Below are 24,460 nucleotides of genomic sequence, written 5' to 3'. Positions count from 1 at the left end.
TAATTAATTTGTACATATAAAAGCCTTTGTTGGTCCATATGTCCGTCACACTGGCATCCATTGTGTAGTTGTCTTTACTGCCATTCAAACACACCAGATGGACGTACCGTTCAGCAGGCATTAGACATGCACAGGAAACGTAGATAGCCCATAAAGACAGCCTCACAACTTAATTACAGTCAAAACAGCATCTAGACACCCCCCTCACAGACTTCTGGGATTTTACAGCCAGAAGCATTTATTTGAACAGGGCTTTTTCACAGCCACACCAGCGCCAGGGGACCGGGGGGAGGACCATTGACCTTATGTAGATGAATCACAGAGATATGAGGGAGTCTGTGTGTGTGTGTCTGTGGATCTCAAGGGCATTTGCTAGGAAAACTCTTAGGCTTGGCAAGCACTTTTGTTGTTACATTGAGTCTTCTACACATTAATAAAATAAAGTACATTACAATAAAAAATTTGGGTTGGGTAAGATTCTTTGGTAACACTTTATTTTAAATGATGCATAATTACATGCAACTAACCCTCAAACAAACTTGAATCCTACCCTAACCCTATAGTAAGTTAATGTAGTTCATTAATATTACTCAGTACTTAAATATATAATTACACTATAACAATGACACCGTCAAATAAAGTGTAAAGTGTTTTTTACAAATGTTTTTGAAGGAAGTCTATTATTCTGCATTTATTTGATACAAAGTACTGTAAAAACAGGGATATTGTGAAATATTATTGCAATATAAAATAACTATTTTAATATATTTTAAAATGTAATTTCTTCCTGTGATGGCAAAGCTGCATTTTAGCAGCCATTATTTTGTCACATATCCTTCAGAAATCATCCTAATATGCAGATTTGATGCACAAGAAACATTTAATAATTTAATAATTATCAATGTTGGAAATAGTTGTGCTGCTTAATATTTTTTATGGAAACATTCAGGATTCTTTGTTGAATAGAAAGTTCAAAAGAACAGCATTTATTTGAAATAGAAATAATAAATGACATTATAGATGTTTTTACTTTCCTGTAGCTCAAACAGTAGAGCATGGCGCTAGCAACGCTAAGGTCATGGGTTCGATTCCCAGGGAAAGCAAGAATTGACAAAATGTAAGATGTGTACCTTGAATGCAATGTAAGTCGCTTTGGATAAAAGCGTCTGCCAAATGCATAAATGTAAATGTAAATGTAATGTTTACTGTCCCTTTTGATCAATTTATGCATCTTTCCTGAATAAAAGTAATAATTATTTGCTGAATAAAAGTACTTATCTCACAATAGAGCTGTGGGATTTTAGGGTTTGGTGAAAATTTGATGGAGAAGAAAAAGTAAAAGAAAAATTTATATATTTAAATTTGTTGTGGCCATTTGTTTCCCTCCTTTCTGAAGAGTTGAAAGAGACATCTTTAAGTGTAATTTTCTTCTGGATGTAGATTCTTATTTACAGTATTTGTTATGGAAGGAGATAGTATTATTCAGTGGGGTGAATCATCTCCATTCTTAATAAAAAAAAAACTGTAGAATATTCTACACACACTTTGACATATTTCACACTTCCCCTGTTATCCTTATTACACAAACTTGTAACTGCTGTCTCTCTGTCTCTGTCTGTCTTGTTTTCTTTGTTTCATGAGAATACAAAATGTTCTTCATGCACATTACCCTAATATCCCTCATACTGTTATCATGCAGGCACAGTGCGCTAACCCTCATGTCCCCTGTGGACTCAAAACATTAGCGCTAACTCACAGTTAGCCCTGGAAAATCTTTCGGTTTTTGTAGCCTCACTGCCCCTCAGTAACATTAAGTGTTCCATCCTGAGGTCTTGTTTATCCCTTCAGTTTTAGCATAAAATATAGCTGATTTGATCTGAAAGCCCCTAAAGGTCTCTATTTGGTAAGCCTCTGTGCAACATCAGGCACAAACAAGAATACATTTGCAAGTTTAGAGTGTTTTTTTTCTTTTTTTTCTTGCCATTTATTGGCTGTGAAAGTGCTGTAGACCGTGTGCTGAGGGTTTGTGTCCCCAGCTGCTGGAGGTATTTCATCGGCTTTGACTCTTGTATAGCAGTGCAGATAGGCTGTTGTCATCTCTCATACACTTCCTTTTCCTGTCCTCGGGTGTGTACACATACACAGACACACACAGCAAACATACTCTTTATGTGTCACATGCACTGCGGCCCCCTCAAACCACAGCTGGAGATATCAAGTGCAGTTCAGTAGAAAAAGTATACGACTTTCTATTTGCATGTGCCATTTTCAGATTTTAGTTTTAATCAGGTTTGTCATCTCACCGTAGCATTTCCTGTGGAGTAACTAGCGTGACAGTTCGCTGCCATGTGCATGTTTGTGCTGTTTCAGTGTCCTTAAAAACTGTCTTTCTGTCTTTTGCATTATATTTCTCTCTTTCAGCTTGATTATAAGCTGTTTGATTTAAGCATCTTGATTTTGATTCCTGAAAACCAGAGATTCTGGGATGTTGTATGTGCGTGGGCTGTTTTCATAATTTGTGTAGAGAGCTGTAGTAAAGCGCATTTTTGATCTGCGTGGGATTTCTCAGTGCATTTTTGTACTGAGGATTCCAAAAACAGAATCTATGTAATGTCTTGGCTCTGTGGTACTATAAGACAACCTGAAGAACGCAGGAAGTGAGAGGCTGTTCCTAGGGATGAGCTGTTTAAAGTCCACGTGAAACCGCATCCGGGTTGATTTCACTTCAGTAATGTGATGTGTTCCAGAGTGAAACAAACTAACAAATTAAAATAGGATCCACATTGTTGTCATGTTAAAGGGATAGTTCATCTAAAATGAAAATTAAGGCTGCGTCTGAGTTGGTACCTATCTTTTTTGAATAAGTAATTACTAGGGATGGGCATTTTCCCAAAATATTGTATTTGAATATTCGGGCTCATAAAAATCGAATATTCGTTTATTTAAATGACGTTTTTTTTTTTTTTTAAATGAGAGAGACCGTTTTTTTTTTTATTCATCAAGTTTTTGTCACCATTTCTGAACAAGCTTATGTCATATCTTAAGGGTTTCTTTCCATTTAAAACATTAAACAATATGTGTAAACAAAAAATACAGGCCTAAAGAACAAAAGCATTAAGCTCAAGCAGCGTGAGCGGAAAAAAACACAAACAAAGCAGAGCGCGCCAGTTATCATGCAGAACTTACATAGCCTATACACTCAAGTCGGAATATGAACGCAGTGATGGACAGCCGTCTTTACTCATTCGCCTGGTTTTTCATGTGATTTCTCATTGGGGTCTTGATATAACTATAATTCGTTTTATCAAAAGTAACTCCATTTTGCAAGATAATTTTCAATTTTCATCTAAGTAATTAGAAAACATTGCGAGGCAGTCGACGACATTGTGATCGCATACAATCAACTTATTAACAGGCTCCACATCGCCACCCAATGGATTTAGTTATATCGGCGAGTTTTAGAGGGATTTATCATGGATTCACTGCATTTATGGCCAGCAAAGCAATGTAGTAGAATTTGAATAGTGTTTTTATTTTTCTAATATTAATTACAGATCGAATATTCGAAAATATCCGTGCACACCCCTAGTAATTACTCCTCAGCCTCTAACAAAGTACACTCTATATATGTGTGTAGTATGAATGTAATCTGGACATACATTCGCCATGTTGCCCTTATCACATGACCTACCAGCGTCAGTTGAATCCCATCACCACCATTCACAAATCCTCTCCCGTGGCTTCATGGGATAGTAAAGTGTCCATCGTATGCACACTTCAGAATCTCACCAGAAGAAGTAGGTCATCCGGATCGTTTTTGCCTACTCTTTTATCAATACTGTGAGTTTGGACATACTTCTTTTGTCACATACTGTTTTACGCCTGCTATAAAGTAGGGAAATATGCGTGTTCGGATGATGACCTTGTCATAATTTACTCACCCTGATGCCGTATGCCTGCACGGTCCATGATCAGTACTCGGGAGAGGGCTCCCTCTGGTGGATGGCTGAATGGGAGTCAGGCTCAGTTGTTACAAAATGTCAGAATAAACTGGTTTTACACTTACCCCTCACTTCTGAAATGATGACTACAGATGTGAATGCGATAACTTCTCGTTATGATGAACACAACAGATATATTTTCACCTCAGAGAAGACAGTACATGGATTGTATCAGTGATCTGCGGCACCAATAGAGTCTCACGAACGTTCATGTTGCGTAGCCGTGCACAGAAGACCAATGGCCAAGGTCAGGATTCTTGTTAAATAATACATTAGCCTAAATTTCGGTTTATTGCCAAACTCTACTACCGTATACCACCAGAACACATGGGATCATTCTGCAATACCTTTGCGTCTTTTTTAACCCTTAAATGCATGACTGTTTCGCCAAACATTCTTACATATTCGGGTCTTTAGCGACCCGGATCTATTTCTAACATGGATAGATCTATACCTGTCGCGATAATACAAACAACTCCTGATATTAGAGCAACAATTACAGAAGAATAAAATGAAACCTATTTCGTTACCTCTTGGTGCTTGGAAGGGTTCAGTTTGAGCAGATGTTTTATAACATCATCACTGTCCTCGTCAGAACTCATTTCCCAGTACATTCAGCATCTGGCTCATATTCGCGATCTCACGCATATCCTCAAAACTCATTTTCAATGTCTTCAAAATAAATATTTTGATCACTGACAGCTTCCTTCACCAGATCCATTATCAATTGACAGTGACACTAATATTTAATTAAATTATAACTTTATTATTTTTTTTCTTGTTATATTGTTTAAAATGGATTGATTGAGGAATACTAAGAAGGTTGATGTCTAACTTTAAAAAAATAATGAGGAGGGTAGTGAATGACGTCTCGGGTGAAAGACCCGAGGTATGCATTTAAGGGTTAACAAGCTTGATGCTGGTCGCTATTCACTGCCATTACATGGACAATTGCAGACAATGTGAATTATTATTTTTTGGGGGGGTTAATCGCCTTTTGTGGTCCAAAAAAGAAAGAAGGGTATGTGGCATTAGAACAACACCAGGATGACTATATGATAACTTAATTTTAATCTTAATCTATCTATCTTCTATCTATCTTCTATCTATCTTCTATCTGTCTGTCTGTCTGTCTGTCTGTCTGTCTGTCTGTCTGTCTGTCTGTCTGTCTGTCTGTCTGTCTGTCTGTCTGTCTGTCTGTCTGTCTGTCTGTCTGTCTGTCTGTCTGTCTGTCTGTCTGTCTGTCTGTCTGTCTGTCTGTCTGTCTGTCTGTCTGTCTGTCTGTCTGTCTGTCTGTCTGTCTGTCTGTCTATCTATCTATCTATCTATCTATCTATCTATCTATCTATCTATCTATCTATCTATCTATCTATCTATCTATCTATCTATCTATCTATCTATCTATCTATCTATCTATCTATCTGTAAGGCCCTATAAACCTTGAAACTTCGAGTTATTTTTTTAAAGATCACAACTCTGATATTACCACATTGGTGATGTTTGTGATAAACACAGGAAGTGCTGTGCTAGATATAGCCACTACATTTACTCACCTCCAATGCAGTTCCTCCAGCTTCGATCCTTTCAGCCTCTGTTCAGAGATCTGTAGGTCTGAAAATGTAGGAACGATAGATTCAGTAAGTAAAGAATGATGACAGGTTAAAAATATACCATTGTTGCAAACAGAGCCAAGGCTGTTTCTCTTCTACAGTTTGCTCATCACCAAGTTTGGAAATCAGAAACCATCTGCATTATTTAACTAAGTACAATAGGGAGGGAGAGAGGTGTTATAGCAGGATCAGAAACATATCACATGGAGCGTCCTAACGGCACTTAACACCACTGTGAAACAAGAGATGAGTCCAGTGGTCATGATCTGTCCAAGCCTCCAGTTACTCCTCACAGAACGTGTTGCCAGCACAATACCAGAGCGATTACAGGAAGGAGAGTTTAGGACAAAAATGTAGGGAGAATACAAAGCCTTCCGCTTCCCTGTAGAGAAAAGTGCCTGTGTTACGGATTGTTTGAGATGGATTATCATTGTCAGGCACATTGATTATCCACAATGCATCCAGCTCTCTATACACACTTGAATGGCCCTCTTCACTCCATACTTCATACAGCAGTGAGACAACTTTACAGCCTGTATTGACTCACGTTTCTAGCAGGAGGTACCACACTCCATTTTGGACCCCTCGCGGTTTCAGTGTGTCGCTTTTAGTCTGGGTGGTTTTGCACACCCCATCCATCCATCCATCCATCCATCCACGGTATTGATTATGTTTTTCTGGGCAATTGCATAAACCCCCTTGCAATCTTTTTGGAGAGAAATGATTGAGTTCTAGTAAGAATTAATTGGGGTGTATTGACAGTAGCCAAAAGAGGGCCTTTCTTCTTCCCAGGGGGTTTAGATATCGAATGTGTTCAGCCCTTCTGTCCTTCCTTGAGATCCAGCTCATTGATTATGATAATGTGACCCAAGGCCACCACTTCAGGTAATTTGTCATAAGCTGCTAGTGATGATGTTTTTATGTCCATAGAGTTTATGGATATGGACTCAATATATAGTGCAGGACATGAGTAGCATCTGCTATAGTGAAAGAAGATGACAGAAATGTGGCCCACTATACTGTTCAATGAGAATCTAATAAACCTGATGAGGGGAAACCAAAGTGGCTTTCAACCTCCCCTCATTTATAGTGGCAAATGTTTTCTTCTTGTCTTTTATCCCCCTTTATGAGGAATCGTCTCCCTGCTTAAGAAACCGGGCTGGGGAAAGCAGCAGTAAAAAAAGAAGTGATGAATGATCTCATTTCATGCTGACATATTGCCAGGGTTTTGCCATTGTAACATTGTGTGGAATTGCATAGCATTTAGTCACTAAAGGATTGAAAGTAGACGGTTTTTATTTAGTTGATGGTATAGGGATGTGAAAAACATAATATTTCACTAGAGACAATATTTTGAGTAACAATATTCAACCCCACTGACATTCATTTTATGGACATCAAAAAAAAATTCTAAATATTTACTTTTGTGAAGAAAGAAAGTCTTAAAAGTTTGGAATGGCACAAAATGACAGAATTTTGGTTTTGAGTGAACTATTAAGGAAGACCTGTATAATTAGTCTGGTTTTGGGTTCACCTGACTCCAATCAGACACCTTTCTTACATAATATGCATTTTTTTAAAAGTATAAATGTAGCGACCATGTTTTAAAGGAAATTAATTTAAAGACGCAACTTTTCCAAGAGGGTTTTACAATGCAGAATAACTGCTGCTTACTACAGTTAAAGTAGTCAACCTAGTTAGTGGTGTAACAACTAGTTAACCATTCCATTGATTAGTTGACCATTGTGACCCATCCCTAGTTGATGAGCTGATGTGACAGTGGTTTTATATCCTCCTTCTTATCTTGTACTCAAATTTAACGTATTCTGGTGCTCCAGCTGGACTTTGTGTCTAATGCCCTCAAGGTCAGGGTCAAAGGTTAAGACCAACAGCCCTGATGGGTGCAAGGAGAGATCAGATGTAGCTGTAATTTTGACCTTTGTACATTTAATGTTGTGACACTCTTCTAAGGATTTCCTATAGTGTTGGTGTGTTCAGCTTTAATTTGTGTCCATTCTTTTTGTTTTAGATACAGTTTTATTATTATCCTGTCCATTAGGAAATCTATTAACATTTGTTTAAAAGAAGAGGCTCTGTTCTTTCTTTGTTTGCATATTCATACAACAAAATATTCTGGGGGCCATGAAAGATTTGTGAATAGGAATTATAATTTTTTTTAAAGCTGCCACTGGCTGGCAACATAAAAATAATACTCTGGCGGGGAAAGAGTTAAAGGTTCCCTGTAAAAAGCACTAGAGATTTCTCTCTCATTGTATTTCTGTTAATGGTAGATGGTTCATGCCGTGGAAATGCAGTGGGACATTACAATGTGATGAATTATTAATAGAATGTGCAACAGTAATGATGTTCAGTTATGGACTTTGAATTCTACCTGTGGCTTTTAAAGGCTTTCTCGAACACTTACATTTACATTTATTCATGTAAAATGAATAACATCACAAATGATTTATCATTATAACCAACAGTTTACACTATACAGAAGCACATTTTATATATACAGAACCGGTCAAAATTTTGGAAACATTTGGAAACAAAGATTTTTAAATGTCTCTTCTGCTCACCAAGGCTGGATTTATTTGATCTAAATTTTGTTATATTGTGAAATATTATTACACTAAAATAGCTGTTTTCTGTTTTAATATAATTTAAAATGTATTGTATTTCTGTGATGTCAAAGCTGAATTTTCAGCATCATTACTCCAGTCTTCAATGTCGCTTCAGAAATCATAGTAAAATGCAGATTTTGTGCTTAAATGTGCTTAATATCAATTATTATTGGTGCTCAATTATTAATAATGGTTCTTATTTTATGTTGAAAACCATTTTTGCATGCTTAATATTTTTGTGGAAACCATGAGAATTTTTTTGCTAGATTCATTGATGAATAGACAGGTAAAAAAAAGAACAGCATTTATTATTAAGAAATCTTTTGTAATCTCTTTTGATCAAGTTAATGCATAATTGCTGAATAAAGGTATTATTATTATTATATATTCATATACGAATGGTAGTGCATCATGGTTTCCACAAAAAAAGAAAAAATATTAAGTAGCACAACTGTTTTCAATATTGATAATAATTAGAAATGTTTTTTGAGCAGCAGATCAGCGCTATTAGAAGGATTTCTTTTCATGTGACACTGAAGACTGGAGTAATGATGCTGGAAATTCAGCTTTACGTCATAGAAATTATTACATTTTAAAACATATTCAAACAGAAAAAAGTTATTTTAAATTGTAATAATGTTTCACAATATAATAGCGTTTACTGTATTTTTTGATCAAATAAATGCAGCCTTGGCGAGCAGAAGAGACTTCTTTCAGAAACATACAAAATCTTAATGTTTCCAAACTTTTGACTGGCACTGTATGCTAAACTAGTACAGAAATAAAGGACAGAAGCTAAAGCAGAAATGAAATACAGGAATAAAGAGAAAGAGACTGAATTCTGATTCTGCTTTCAGATATTTTTTAAATATAAAAAAGTTTAGTTTATGTATTTACTCATAAATAGCCTACCAAATGTTTGTAATTTATTTGGAGTATGTGATTCTGATTGGTCCTCCTGCATTGAGATATTTTTTTATGATGAGGGTTAAAATGTATAATTGACCGTTTAATTGGCCGCCAATTGCTTACTTGTCTTTTTATTCCTCCCATTATCAATTAATTTAAACTCGGATAAGTAAATAGATGGACATAACTTATTGATTTTGAAGTGAGCTAATATACAGTCAGTCACAGTTATTGCAAAATAAACCACCCAATCACCTTTATTTTGCAGCTCATTATACATTGTCCACTACTTTTTCCAAATAAAAGGAAATATGAAGGTTATTTTCAGTCCTGCCTGTATTAATGTCGCAGTGCCTTTTAACAATACTCTGGATTCATGCTGCCTGCCATCATTTTGCATATCAGGTACTATGTAAAATAGCCTCTAAAAGACCACATGCAGAGAGCTGTCTCTTTCTTCCCCTCCCTCCTTCTCTCGCTCTTCAAGTATATTTTTCTCTTTCTTTTTTTCTTTTTTCTCTTTCTCTTGAGTTGAGCAAAGAGCAGTTGCATGCAGGAAGAGTGATAGTTGAGGAGGGAGGGGAAAAAAGGAGGGTGTTTGCGTAAGCTTGTAGGCAGATAACAGACTCCAGCCACAGATGGTAGAGCGAGTGAGAAAGAGCGAGAGAGAGAGAGAGAGAGAGAGAGAGAGAGAGAGCGTGCGCATTGGTGTGAGAGAAGGAGGAAGGGAGGGAGGTGCAGTACGTCAGTTCTCAGCTCACTCAGTCTCTGTAAGGCAGGTTGATTTTCTGCCGTCTTTCTAGCAGCTGTCGCAGCCTCACTGTGGACCGGAGACTTCTGCATCCACCTCAGCCAGCTGAAGGGATATTCAACACAATGTCCGTGCAACGTTCTCGCACCTGTAATGCTCAAGAGCCTGTTTACATCAAGACTGTGTGACTGTATGTGAGTTAGTGGATGCCAATGCAAGCAATTTGTGTGCAGTGACATGCTTTCCTCCACCCTGGTCTAATTTTCTCATCTCAAACGCGTGTCGTGGGTTTAAAGCACCAAGCTGTCAGCTGAAAAGAGCAGGAGAAGCTACTTCTCTACAACTGCCTGTTTGTGACCTGTGGAAACAGGAACTGGACATCAGATACCGGCCGCAGCGGTCGCTGAGCGTCAGCTTGCAAGTTTCAGTGCTCGTTTCCGGTGGCACGTGGAGATCTGGCCCTTCACCTGAACCTGTGGTCCCCCGCTCCCAGCCTATCCTCCCCTTCCCACCCCTGGAGCCTGGAATGGTGCGTTTGGTCCCCCGAAGACCCGTGTAGGGAGTCCCCCAAACTGGATCCATCCCCGCAAATGACCGGCAGCAATAGCATGAGCAGTGGGTACTGCAGCCTGGACGAGGAGAGCGATGACTTCACATTCTTCACCGCCAAGACCTCCTTCTTCAGGCAGCCGAAGGCAAAGCCAGTAGTCAAGGTAGCGTATGAACACGAGGCTAATGGGATTGTGAAGATTGGCCGAGCGCATTTGAACCTAATACAAAAAATGAGAAGTTTTGCATGGAAGCGTGTACACGGAAGTGAATGCATATTTCTCGCATGATGTTGAATTGTAAGGAAGGTGTTTCGGATGCATTCAAAAACAGGTTTATGACCTAATATGTTTTGAGTGACAACATACCCTGCCATAACTCTGTTTTGGGTTTTCTTGCATTTTGTTCAACACTGTTGAGGTTCTTAAAGTTAAATGAGATGTAGAATAAGGTTTTACAATGGAAACACTGTCGGTAGAAACCGTCACTGTTTAGACCGACTGCAAACTCTCTTGATTCAAATGAAGAGTTTCTTAAGGAGTCTCTTATCCATTGCTATTCCTTTCAATTAATATGATATTTATAGCAGCCGTTTTGGCACTCCAACCAAAGTCATAATTTAGACACTGTGTTTACCAATCTTGAAATGAGCAGATAAAATGAAGGCCACGATTTCTGGGAGAGCATTGCACTAGCAACGTCAAGGCCGTGAGTTTGATTCCCAGGGAACGCATGGACAGATAAAACATTTTATACCTTGAATGCCCTGTAAAGTAAATTGCTTTGGATTAAAGCGTCTGTTAGGGTGACTATCGAAAGGGGGTTAGGAGGTAGAGATTGAACTGTTGTATTGAGGTTAATCAAACTTACAATGATAAAAAAAACTTATAGAAGATTACTACCATTTTAAGTGTCTGTTCCACACTAATTTAATAAGTATTTCACAATAGAGCTGAATTACTGAATGTACTTAGGTTATTTAAGTTTCGTTTACTGTAAGGTTCATATATTTGCATTAATACCATCCACCGAAAACATTAATGCAAATTGCCTTTACTTTATCTCATTACCTGCATATCTTGACCTTCATTATAGACTCTTTTAAACATGGCAGTGCACATAGAGTGCACTCTCACACCCTCAAAGCTCTCTAATGCTGTGAGGGGAAGGAAATGACTGCTGATTGTGCCAGAAAGGCCTATCCTTCCCTGAATCAGAGAATGTGTTATTTTACAAGACCCCATAGCTTTTACACTGACTTCCTGTTACAATATACCTCCCTATCTTAGACTTGAGGTGCAGTTGTTTAGTGACCGATAAGTCAATCAGGATGTAAATTGTGAGTTAAGGGGTGGTCACACTATTCTTTTCATTCCATTGACTTCCATTCATTCGCATGTAAATGCGGGAGAGCGGAAACGCAAGCTCATGCGAAGACGTTTCGCATTTCGCTACGTTCCAAAGTTCAGGTTTGGGGAACTCTAACCTGCAAATTCGTATTGCATGAAGCCAGACCGATAAGTCACAACGTGACCTCGTAGCTCAATTAAAACAACATGCATTTAAAAGTGCAGCATTGCAGGAAAGTGTAGTTGCTTGTATAATTTAACGTTTTGGATTTATTATTATTTGTCATGTGTTGAATTTATGTTTTTAAAAAGACACTGCAGAGCTTGACATCGTAACACGACCGTTGCAGTGTCTGAAGAGATTTTGCATGCTCAAAAGTGTAGTGTGACTGCGGCTTTAGCTTGCAAATGCACACTATCAGAAAAAAAGTACAAAAGCAGTCACTGAGGTGGTACCTTTTCAAAAGGTACACTTTTGTACCTAAAGGGTGCTTATTGGTAACTAAAAGGAACAAAAGTGTACCTTTTGAAAAGGCATCACCCCAGTGACAGCATTTGTACCTTTTTTTTCTGCGAGTGCAGCTGTATTGTAAACGGCACCGAAGCGGAAATAACATTTCATGGCCTAAAAAACACTTCAAACTTCACTCCCATACCTGAGCTGACCAGCCTTACATCACTTTCTGCAGTATCAGGTTTGGAAAGAGCTCCTCAGGATATGAATTATTCATCCTGTTCTCTTCTCTGTCTGGACACAATGGGAGCTGCCAGTTGAGGGCATTCAATGGCCACCAGTTTACATTGTTTGGTTTTTATGTGTTTATTATTCTGTTGCCATATTGCATACACAATTGTTCAAAAGTTTAGGGTTGGTAAGATTTTAACGTTTTTCGAATTAAGGGCTAGATTTACTAAACAGGGCAAATTAGCATGAGAGTGCAAAGCAATAAAAGCCCAAGTGGGAGTGGACATTTCAGCGCAAATGAATGAACACGGACACAGCTGGATCGTTTCCATAATGACTTACACAATCTACAGAGAGCACGCAAAGTAGCATGTGGTTTAAGACATGCTTTTTTGGGCGGTAAATAATGGCGCAAATACCAGTGAATTGACTAGCAGAAACCTTAGTAAATCACTTTGAACGATTCATTTAGACTCTCCTCCCATAAATTTTGTGTCTTACATTTGTAAGGAAACTCCAAAAAATGTATAACAAAAAAATAAGCGTCCACGCCTTTTCAGCGCAAATTTTTCACTGCGTGTCTGACTAGTTTACGCAAAAAGAGGGTTTGCGCTGACGCAAGCTGTTAGTAAATCTGGCCCAATGTCTCTTATTGTTACCAAGGTTACCTTTATTTGATCAAAAATACAGTAAAAACGGAATTATTATTATGAATCATTATTACAATTTAAAATAACTTTCTATTTCTATATTTATTTCTGTGATGGCCAAGCTGAATTTTCAGCCGCCATTACTCCAGTCTTCAGTGTCACATGATTCTTCAGAAATTATTTTAATATGCTGATTTGGTGCTCAGGACAGATTTTTTATTTATTTTCACAGATGAAAACAGTTGTGCTGCTTATGATTTTTGTTTTACCACCCACCCCCCAAAAAGAACAGTATTTATTTGAAATAGAAATATTTTGTCATTATAAATGCTGATGTCCTTATACCAAGCTTCTTAAACTGCCAGAATGTTTTGGTCAGCATCTTCCTGGAACATTTTTTTGTGCTCTAGACCACCACCAGAGTAAACCAACCTAGCCACAACAATAAAGTTCATGCTAGTCCAACCTAGTGTTTCCAGCAGGGTTGATATGGTAGATTGTTTGTGTATTATGTTGCTAGGTGCAGGGCGTTGTAATCTCAGCTATTGGGTGACAGACGTTGGATTTATATCCCAAACTGAGATAAGATCTCCATTGGTTATTATTTTGGATTATAAGACCATTTGTACATTGTTTTCCTTTTACCGTTTTCCAAAAGCAAGTGCAGTTTGAATGGGCAGTTATAAGCACACAGAAGGTGAAGTTAGCTTGTCCTAATTCTTCTTAGCATCTCTTAGAAGAACCCCAGGGATGGATAAATGGGAGATTAGCTTACGTTCTTACTGTAGTCTGCACATTCTTCTTGAATGTCTCTGAGTGTTTGCCATTCCTGAGTTATGGGATTAATATTGCTTTATGGATCAATAATACATTTCCTATTTACCTCGCTGTGTTAAAATAGACTTAAGGATTTTAAAACGAGAGCACTGAATAATAGTGCCTTGATAAATGCTGCCTATTCTGTGTTCGATAATTATTCCGGGAACTCTGCACAAGGAAAACCTCCTTATTTTTCTGTAGATTTTAGACCTAAATGAGAGCTATAAGTGAAGGGAACAAAACGATATAGCTTCCTCTTCAAGGGCAGCCAGGGAGACGTTAACATTTGAACAGAGAAAGTCATGCAAATATCAGTCCGTTTGCTCTGGGTTTTGCTGTGGCTCAAATCTGGTGGATGTTGCAGCTGTGGTTCCATTTTGGCAAACGGCTCTCCACTTCTACTATATCTACAGCAGAATGAGTCAAGCTTCCTCCTTAACATTATAATAGCTGCTTGTATGAATGGCTGTTTAAAACCACATAAATCAAATTGCTATAGGGATGCAATGAGGAAATGATGCATAAAAACAAACCCAAGCACAATGCACAGATAATTAAGACCTTCATTATCAAAGGAATTTATATGTGCATGTGTGGATTGATAGCATAGCGCTTGAGGTGTTTACTGGTGTTGTGGGCTCTGATGATCTAGGCTGTTTATTCAGGCATGTAGAGGATGGGCTTTGCATTTGTGCAAGGCTGCAGAGACGGAGGGGAGATCTCCTACTGCACACTTGACCCAGTAATGAGAGAGAGGGAGAGAATGAGTACACATATGCAATGTGTGGGAGGGAGCAGATCGCAAGGCATCATTCCTACACTGCGGCAGAAACGGCAGAAATAGAGAGACAAGAAAGATCAATTCGAGGCATATAAATCTTTGAAAGCATGCTAACAAATGCAGTCTCACACCTATTAACACTGAGGACTTGGGATGGGCATTCAGATTACCATTGTAGTCATACAACGTAAATGGATTACTTGAGATTAACGAATATGAAAGGAATATTTTAGAATATATAGATATTTTATATATAATTTTTTTTTTAATTTTATCAACAAAAAAAACATTTAAAACCTAAAATGTTAATGTATATACTTTTATATTTTATTTATATATATATATATATATATATATATATATATATATATATATATATATATATATATATATATATATATATATATATATATATATATATATATATATATATATATATATATATATATATATATATATGTATATGTATGTATGTATGTATGTATGTGTAAATGTATATATATATATATATATATATATATATATATATATATATATATATATATATATATATATATATATATATATATATATATATATATATATATATATATATATATATATATATATATATACTCGTCTATATGTGTACTCGTAAGTGATCGTTTGTCTTTTTGTAGTTATAATAAATAACTTCTGTCCCTTTAAGACCTGACGCATGCATGGATCCCAAACACTGTTCCTGTGAGCTGGTTACGACTGTGTTTACGTTAAAACTCATAACGGCGTTTTTGTCAGTGTAGACGGGGCTTTTTGAAAAAGCTCTCTCAAGTAGATACATTTGAAAACGCCATGTTCACTATGTAGTGTGGACTGTAAAAAATATTCAAAAATGCTGACGTGTTTGGTCATGTGACGTATATTGTACCCATAGATAGTATCTATGTTTATACCGGCATTGCTGTGCCTGCTATTTACTTTTATAGTGTTGCTGAAGATAAATGTTCCTTTGTAGAATCTTCATACATTCCTGCAAAAATGACCGAAAATGAACTCGCAATTGCTTTCCTGTGGCAAAAATGCTAATACAACACACATATACTAAAGTAAAAGCCAAAACAACCAGCTGTAGCTGTTAAAAATCATGCATGCAGGAGAAGCCTTTAGCTTTCTATATATAGTCTCCTGATTGCTCACCTGTCTGACTATGGCTGATTTTACTGCAGCTGAAACCAGTGCATTAAAGTACATTAGCAATGCATTAGCAGTGACTAACATTGTGTAAAGAGACTTCTTTTGAACATTAGGCTTCCCTTGAACTGATGTCGGCTAACACTTGCAACTCTCACTTCCTGTATTTTGTGTTAGTACAATTCTCACGCTGATAACCAGAACGTGCAGCACCCAACAGAATTAGATTATTGGTTTTGAGGCCATTCGGCAGGTGCAGACGTAGATGTCTTGCATGTTGCCTGAAACTGACACTAAGGGCATTGTGTTCACTAATCAGTCTGAGTAGCCGTGTGCTGCTCTTAAGGACACCTGCTTGACATGCAGTGATGACTTTGAGATGACACTCTGATAGCATTTACAGCCGTGCCCTTTTCTCTCGTGCCATGTAGACTGTGTAAGTTGATATTTGCTCACCCAAGGCACCTTTGATGTGCATGGTAACACCCTCCACTTGGGCCTTCGTGAGTTTGTTTAACTCTCATTTTTGAGTTAAAGAAAGGCCTAGAGCATTTAACTGAAAGTCATTCTTCAGTAGTGGAAAGCTATTGTTCATACGTGCTTCACAAGATCTTATACAGGTTAGGTGGGTTTTATCTGTTTAATTGCTCAAAGTAAGCTTAACTGTTGTTTCCTAACCCTGTTTCACAAAGTAAAAACAAACCAAATATATAAAGGACTTTTAGATTGTATATGAATTATATATTTATATTATGCTGAATAATATGCAGAAATTCAGCTTTGCCATCACTGGAATAAACAAAAATGTAAATGTATTCAAATGTAAAACAGTTGTTGTAGATTGTTATAAATTTAATGTATTTTTGATCAAATAAATGCAACATCGGGGAGCATAAGAGACTTCTTTAAAAACTTTCGACATATATTTTGACTTATGTGCTGACATTTTAATATTTTGCCAGACATTTTTGGTTCACCACAAAGACCGTTCTAGAAAAATATGTTGTCTGCCGCACAACGCTTTTCATGCATTAACAGGATATCCGGGGTCGCATTTGATGTCACCTCTGCTCACTCACTGCTAAAATCTGACATGGTGTGATTCCTTTGGTGCTGTCTCATACCTGGAGGGAAATTATGTGTCTGCAGCTGAAGAAGTTTATAACATAGATTTTTTTTTAAACAAGCAAATTGATGCATAAAGACGGAGTGGTGTAATTTTACAAGCTAACTGATCAGGGTTTATCTTTTACCTTTAGTGATGAGGTATCTGGGAGGCGGTTTACTGGTGCAGGTGTAGCTCAGATATGGGTCAGCTCTTGAAATGACAGCAGATACTTTGAGCTGAGTGAATCGACAGGAGAGATCCCACACATTACCCACCCACGCTTATGATGCCCTTTATTCCAATTACAACTCCCACACTCATGAGTGCTCACTGTCACATACACTCTTACACACTTTCTCCTGCAGAAACCATGACTACACCCACAGGCACACTTCTTTACTCTCTAATTTTTACTATAAGGATTCTTCCCTCTCCAGTGTTTCAAGAGAAGATCAAAGCTCATTCATATACTTACACTCAGAATGATGATGGGATATGATGGCCAGGCTTGGATTTCTCTTGGATGTTGTGCAGATGTATGTGCGGTCAAACACACCCAATATGCCTGAATAAAACCATCAGGAGCAGAACGAACATTCAAAGTGGTCTCCATTGTGTTGCCCCATTGTTCCAAAAGGCCACTTTCTCTGCTTTGGATGTGAGGAAGGGAGGGAGGAAGATATATTTAGCAGCTTACAGTCCTCTGGTCACAAATACAGGAATTCCTGAGAGATTTTGGTCCTGTGCTCCAAGGGATTCAAGTCAGTGGGAGAAGAATAAGGATGCCACAAAAATCTACATTTTGTCTTTGATTGTCGACATTAATAGAGAAGATCAGATCTCAAGATTGGCTGATTTAGTGGATGTGAACATATTTCGCCCCAAAATCTAAATAAAAAGAAATGGGGTGTATATTTGGCATACAGAAAAGATTTCATTTATGAAGGAAATTTCTTATGTATATAATATTTCATATATAAAATATGCTTAAAGCCGAAGTATGATTTTTATTTATTTTTTTAATGTAAATTTGGGACTAGACTTTCTGGTTGATTGACCAATAGTAGATTGTTGTTTCCAGAGTGTTGGTGAAAATGGTCATTATTTTTGCAATGTCATTTGGTGCCACTAGAGGCACAGAAATTATACACTTACATTTAATTGACATAAAATAATTACACCATGCATGTAAAGTATAATTTTCTATTTTTTCCTTTGATTCTGGGGTTGAACTATGACATACTAGATGTGTTTCTGCACAATCTCACACAACTGAACGTTGTCTCTGATCTAGACCGCACAATAAAGAACAGGTAAAGTGGGTGTGATGTAAATTGCATGAGTGATTACACAGGCCATGAGCTCATTCTGAAAGCTTTTCTTCACAGATCTCTGACTAGGATGTCACAGTGGCTCTCATAGCCAGAGAGAGGGAGAGAGTGGTTTGTTTTCTTTGTTTTAAGATTTTTGATCCTTCCTCGTCTCATAAATCGCAAGTATATGTGATTTGTTAAAATGGATGTTCTAATTGCATCTCTGATTTAAAAGTAAAAGTAGTTAAGTGCTTCAGACTTAATCAATTTGTTTCATTTCCATGAACCAATGTTGACTGAATTTCAATGAATCAATTCCAAACAAACAGTACATGTCATCACTGAAAAATGGTCACTGCAATCCTTGAATGGCATTTTTCATGTACATTAATATTTGTGCATATACATTAAAGGGGTAGTAATGAACAGGCTTTTAAAATTTTTGTATATTGTTGTCTGAGGTCAACTTATGACGTTTGCGTGGTTTTTACATTCAAAAACATAATGAATAAGTAACCCTGGTTTTGAGCCTCTCTCATGGAACGCTCGGTTTTTATGGGCGTGCCGCACTGAAGTCTTGGAAGTAAACGCCCACTGCTATGATTGGATAAGCTTTGCATATTATAATCAGCTTCTGCTCCCACGTGAGGGATTGTTTTGAAAGCGTGTGGGAAAAAGGCAACCGGAAGGATTCACCCACAGGGTTCGCAAAATGTCTTTATCAAACAAACACAATGATTTATCTCTCATCCACCCGCAATTAATTTGTATTACTTGGTCCGCCCGATCGGTGGATATAACCGCGAACTGTGCCTCACTAACACACACACGCACAAGCCTCACAGCAGAGTCAGACAAATGATCAAAATCAAAACTTCCACGATTGTATTTTTCCTTCACTTATCAAGTCAAGAGAGTGAACAACACACATCAAGATAGGAATGTTATTTCACTATTTAAGATAGTCCGTCAGCAGGCCGGTGATACGTTTTGGTAGCCCATCTGGAAAACACATAGCCCCAGGATGTTGGGCTTTGCAAGCCCTGGCCCAAACATGTTCGAGTCTGATCACGAATCACAGGACAATGAACCAACAACACCTCAAATAAAGGATTCTCCAGCTAGTGACAGCGTGCTAAGTTATGTTCAGTTACACATGTACACATAATCAATAGATATCACACACATATAAAAAACATATTTTTACTCACATTAGTGTGTTGCTTCATTCATTCAGGTAATCCCATCCTGTCTGCAATTCCAGTCTCTTGTTTACAAATGAATCCGTGGTGAAATGAAGGAAAAAACACGCAATGTCTTGCCCCCATGAATACAGTTCATCTGAGCATTCATAATATTGGAATCCGAATGAAGCTTATTCAGCATGTTTATTGCTTGGAAGTTCGATCCGGTTTAGCTCCACGTAGGCCTGTGTTATTTATCTATAACATGTGATGCACAAATCGGTGGGCAGGGCTACAGAATCAGGCGTTCATCTTCTTCTGTTAAGGTGGAGTTTCACCACAGTCTGACATCACAGGGAGGCACATTCCTAGATCGAGCGTTTGCTGGGCCTGGTGTCAATAAAAGCTTTTCTTTGACTAACAGGGAAGTTTTCAGCTCTGAAACTTACAGGATATCCTTATATTACCATGACCTTTTATAGATCAAAAGCTCAAGGGAAAGTTGATTTCTCATTTCATGACCCCTTTAAAGTAATAGAATATCATTATTCCTTTAGCAAAACAAACTTTGTGGAAAAACATGCCTCTTTTTAAGAAGATTTCACTGTATTTTAATTCATTTTAATACTAATTGGCAACGATAGCTGAAATATTGGGAAAAGAACATCTGATGAAATGCATAAACATTGTGTTACAGTATATAATAAAAAAAAAATAATAAAACAAATATGGCCAAAATAGCTATATTACCTACTTTGTAAATGTAAATCAAATTTCCCCCTCACCGAAGATATTGTTGCTTCATTTGGCGACGTGTTTCTTTCGTGCCACCACATACCACAAGACGCAACAACACAAGTGCAGCTGTATTGCACATTTCCTGTCTGCAAATTTCGTCTTTCATAACAAGATGTCTTGCTTCTTCTGTCTCATTTGAGAAGATTTCTGAACTTTTCCGCCCATTAAACTGGTCCATGCCAGGCAGTGTGTGGGCCTAGCAGAAGTTAATTTGTTTGCTAAATTCTTCTTCCTCTCTGCTCAGGCTTAATGTTTGTGTGTTCATGTGTGTATGAGTGGTTCTCTTTCTGCTCAATGAGACAGAGAGCTGCCATGCAGACGCCCCAGGGATCACCATGAATAAATGATCTAGCTTTTTTCATTCTTATTCTTTCGTCCCAGAAAAAGTAGAGAGAAACTCACTTTGCGTGTATTACGGGGGGGATGCAGCCAGTAGCTAAAAATATCTCGGTCAGAATCTGTTGCTAAGGCTTGCTCAGCAACTGCACTGGATGTCACTCCCTCTAGAAAACCCCTTTATGAGGAACATTTCTTTCTGTCACTGGAAAAGAGGGAGTATTTAGCCAGGTCACATGCTTTGTCATCACTCTTTTTGCATTATTTCCAAGGGTTTGTCATATCCAGTGCAATGACCCAGGGTTTGTCATATCAAACACAGTAAAACAGTAATATTGTGAAATATTACTAACAATTTAAAACGGCTATTCTTTGTATAAATTTATTATTATCATTACTCCAGTCTTCAGTGTCACATGATCCTTCAGAAATCATTCTAATATGCTGATTTAGTATTAATTAAACATTTGTTATTATTATCAATGTTGAAAACAGTTCAGTTCATGAAAAAAGAGGGGAAGAAATAGCACATTCTTTGGAATTTGGCCGCACAAGAACATTAAATGAAAGGTGTTTCTCCCTGTTCTTTATTGATGGATCGCTATGGATCGGTAAAACACTCCTCAGAGGCCAAAATTGTCTTTGTATAGACTCTAGTCTTGTCTCAATCAGCCTGGATTTGTTTAAAGAAGTCTCAAGAGACATTCAAACTGTAACTGTTATCCTGTACACACACACACACACACACGCACACACAGAGACTGGTGTCTTGTAGTAACTCTCAGTGAGTGCCCTCTGGAGTTTGATCAAAAGTAGCAGTAATGTTCAGACTTCTAAATGTCAACACATTTATAATGTATTGACTGTTCAATAGTTTGGGAAAGTAATACTTTTATTCAGCAAGGATGCATTTAATTGATAAAAAGTGCAAGTAAAGACAATTATAATATTGCTAATATTTAAATAAGGGTCATCAAAGAATCCTGAAAAAAATGACCACAGTTTCCACAAAAATATTAATTAGCACAACTTTTTTCAACATTGATAACAATAAGACATGTTTCTTGAGCACCAACGCAGCATATTAGAATGATTTCTGAAGGATCATGTGACATAACTAGACCTGTACCATTCCATTGCAAAGAACATGTAGAATCTCAAATTGTGCAGCTGCTGTATTTTCTATTGATACAGCATTGAAAGAGCATTTGATTGGGCAAAAACCTGTATAATTAGACTGGGAAAACCCAGCCTGATCTGCCAGCGATTTGATTTCGCCCTGCAGCTCAGGCTGGAAACCTGTTCAATAATTTATCCTGCTTCTGTTGCACATTTGCGGGAACCAATCACATACTGGCTTATCTACCTGGCGCGCTATTGGCGGGTTTAACACAATGACAGATAGAGAAGCGATGGATCGATGCCCGTTGATCATGCCTCTTGTGGTCTGATTGGTTGAAGGACTATCCAATTGTGTACAGAGTCATTTGAATTGTGATCACTCCTCTTGTGCAGTAGAAAATACAGAGCAGACTCCCCAGACCAATGTTCAATCTTAAAAGATTGAGCTTCGTCTGGTAATAGCCAGACAACTGTATAATGCTATGCAAGTCAATATTTTTTGTCCATTTTTCTTGAAATACTGTTAATTATCAATATACAAACACTAAATGTTCATTTTGTCAACATTTAGGAGTACTAGCATATAGATGACAGACAAGTTAATCTCATATTACAAGTTAATCTCATTAGACTCATTATGTACAGTTCAATATAGTGTGGAGGATCTCCAATCCTCGCTCAATACAGATTCAGCAGAATGCAGTTTCTCTGTCATATAAGCACCATGTATCACATAATAGCTTCTTGTGAAGGGCAGATAACTGGTTATCTTGATCACGTAAGTGTCACTAATCTCTGCAGTAATCTTCCCTTCCTTCCTTAGAGATATTTTGCTTTCTCTACACTCAATACCAGCAGTCAATACAAAAAAGAAGAAAAAAATACAGAGGAACTACCTCAGAGGAACTCTCTGTTAGCCAAGCAAAGTTAACTAAAAAAAAAAAGCTAGTTGAGACCGCAACGTCAGTCCATGGCACATGCTCATAATGTCTAAAGCTACGTGAGACAACGTCAGCTTTTGTATAGATAGTGTTGACATTGATGGCCTTTTCTACCACAGCGCATTGATACCTTACAAGGCCTCTACTGTGTTTGATATAGAGATTCCCCATTAACCTTGCTCTCACTATTTTTATCTTGGTTTTAGAATGTCACAAAAGAGGAAGAGGAAGACAAGCCAACATCCCTCACAGAAGAAGAAATTCAAGCAAAAATAGATGACTACAACTCCAAAGTGACGGAGAATGGAATGAAATTAGTGAGTATTGATTTGTCAACAAAGCATTTGCCCTCACAGTGTTGTAATGTGAGAATTTTACTGTGAGAAATGACCTGACTGAAGTTGTTTTGTCATCCTCCAGAGCTCAGATGGCACATACACTGGTTTCATAAAGGTTCACTTGAAGTTGCGCAGGCCCGTGACTGTACTTTCTGTGGACGGGAAGTTACTAGGAACGTGTTCCTCTTCTGATAGTTCAGATAACCGCACATCCTTCTACCTGCCCAGCGATGCCGTAAAGCAGCTACACATCAGCAGTACCACCACGGTCAGGGAGGTCATCCAGGGCCTGCTGAAGAAGTTCATGGTGCAGGATAACCCACGCAAGTTTGCCCTCTACAGCCAGACCCGTCGCGACAGCCAGGGTGAGCGTTGAAATGAAGATGACATATACTCTATGTATAATACTGCTATCGTATAGAATACTAAAGTGTTGTTTGCTTGTTTTGTCAGATCTTTTTCAGAAGTTGCCATTATCAGACTGCCCACTCTACTTGAGGCTGTTAGCAGGGCCTGATTTAGAGAACTTGACTTTTGTACTCAAGGAAAACGAGACTGGTGAAGTGGAGGTGAGATTTTCTATTCGCTCTTATTTTGCACAACACAATAAACATTATCATCAAATAATTGAATTATTAAATGAAAAAAATGTTACTGACATAGAGTGAGAACTGATATTAGTAAATATTTTCATCTTTATATATTTTGCCTGCTCTGTCATTATTTAAATAAAATAATTGTTTTATTCAAATAATATATATACACCGATCAGGCATAACATTATGACGTGAATACCACTGATTATCTCTTCATCACGGCATCTGTTAGTGGGTGGGATATATTAGGCAGCAAGTGAACATTCTGTCCTCATAGTTGATGTGTTAAAAGCAGGACAAATGGGCAAGCGTAAGGATTTGAGCAAGTTTGACCAGGGCCAAATTGTGATGGCTAGACGACTGGGTCAGAGCATCTCCAAAACTGCAGCTCTTGTGGGGTGTTCCGGTGGTCAGTATCTATCAAAAGTGGTCCAAGGAAGGACTGTGATGAACCGGCGACCAAGGCTCATTAATGCACGTGGGGAGCAAAGGCTGGCCCCGTGTGGTCCGATCAAACAGACGAGCTACTGTAGCTCAGATTGCTCAAGAAGTTAATGCTGGTTCTGATAGAAAGGTGTCAGAATACACAGTGCATCACAGTTTGTTGCGTATGGGGCTGCATAGCCGCAGACCAGTCAGGGGGCCCATGCTGACCTGTCCACTGCCGAAAGCACCAACATTGGGCACGTGAGCATCAGAACTGGACCACAGAGCAATGGAAGAAGGTGGCCTGGTCTGATGAATCACATTTTCTTTTACATTACGCGGATGGCAGAGTGCGTGTGTCGCTTACCTGGGGAACACATGGCATCAGGATGCACTA

The 24,460-nt window shown here is 37.9% G+C and overlaps 1 protein-coding gene across 1 annotated transcript in view; it reads left to right on the top strand.

Moving 5' to 3' along the window:
* rassf5 (Ras association domain family member 5) overlaps positions 1 to 24,460 on the top strand; it is a 49,829-nt gene that overhangs the window by 22,375 nt on the left and 2,994 nt on the right. Inside the window, exons 3-5 of the mRNA XM_079844613.1 lie at positions 22,910 to 23,020; positions 23,124 to 23,406; positions 23,495 to 23,610. Coding sequence (XP_079700739.1) covers positions 22,910 to 23,020; positions 23,124 to 23,406; positions 23,495 to 23,610 — 510 coding nt within the window. The remainder of the gene's footprint in view (positions 1 to 22,909; positions 23,021 to 23,123; positions 23,407 to 23,494; positions 23,611 to 24,460) is intronic.

The sequence above is a fragment of the Gobio gobio genome, assembly GCF_949357685.1.
Source record: "Gobio gobio genome assembly, chromosome: 19".
Lineage (NCBI taxonomy): Eukaryota > Metazoa > Chordata > Actinopteri > Cypriniformes > Gobionidae > Gobio > Gobio gobio.
This window is presented reverse-complemented; position numbering and strand designations above follow the sequence as displayed.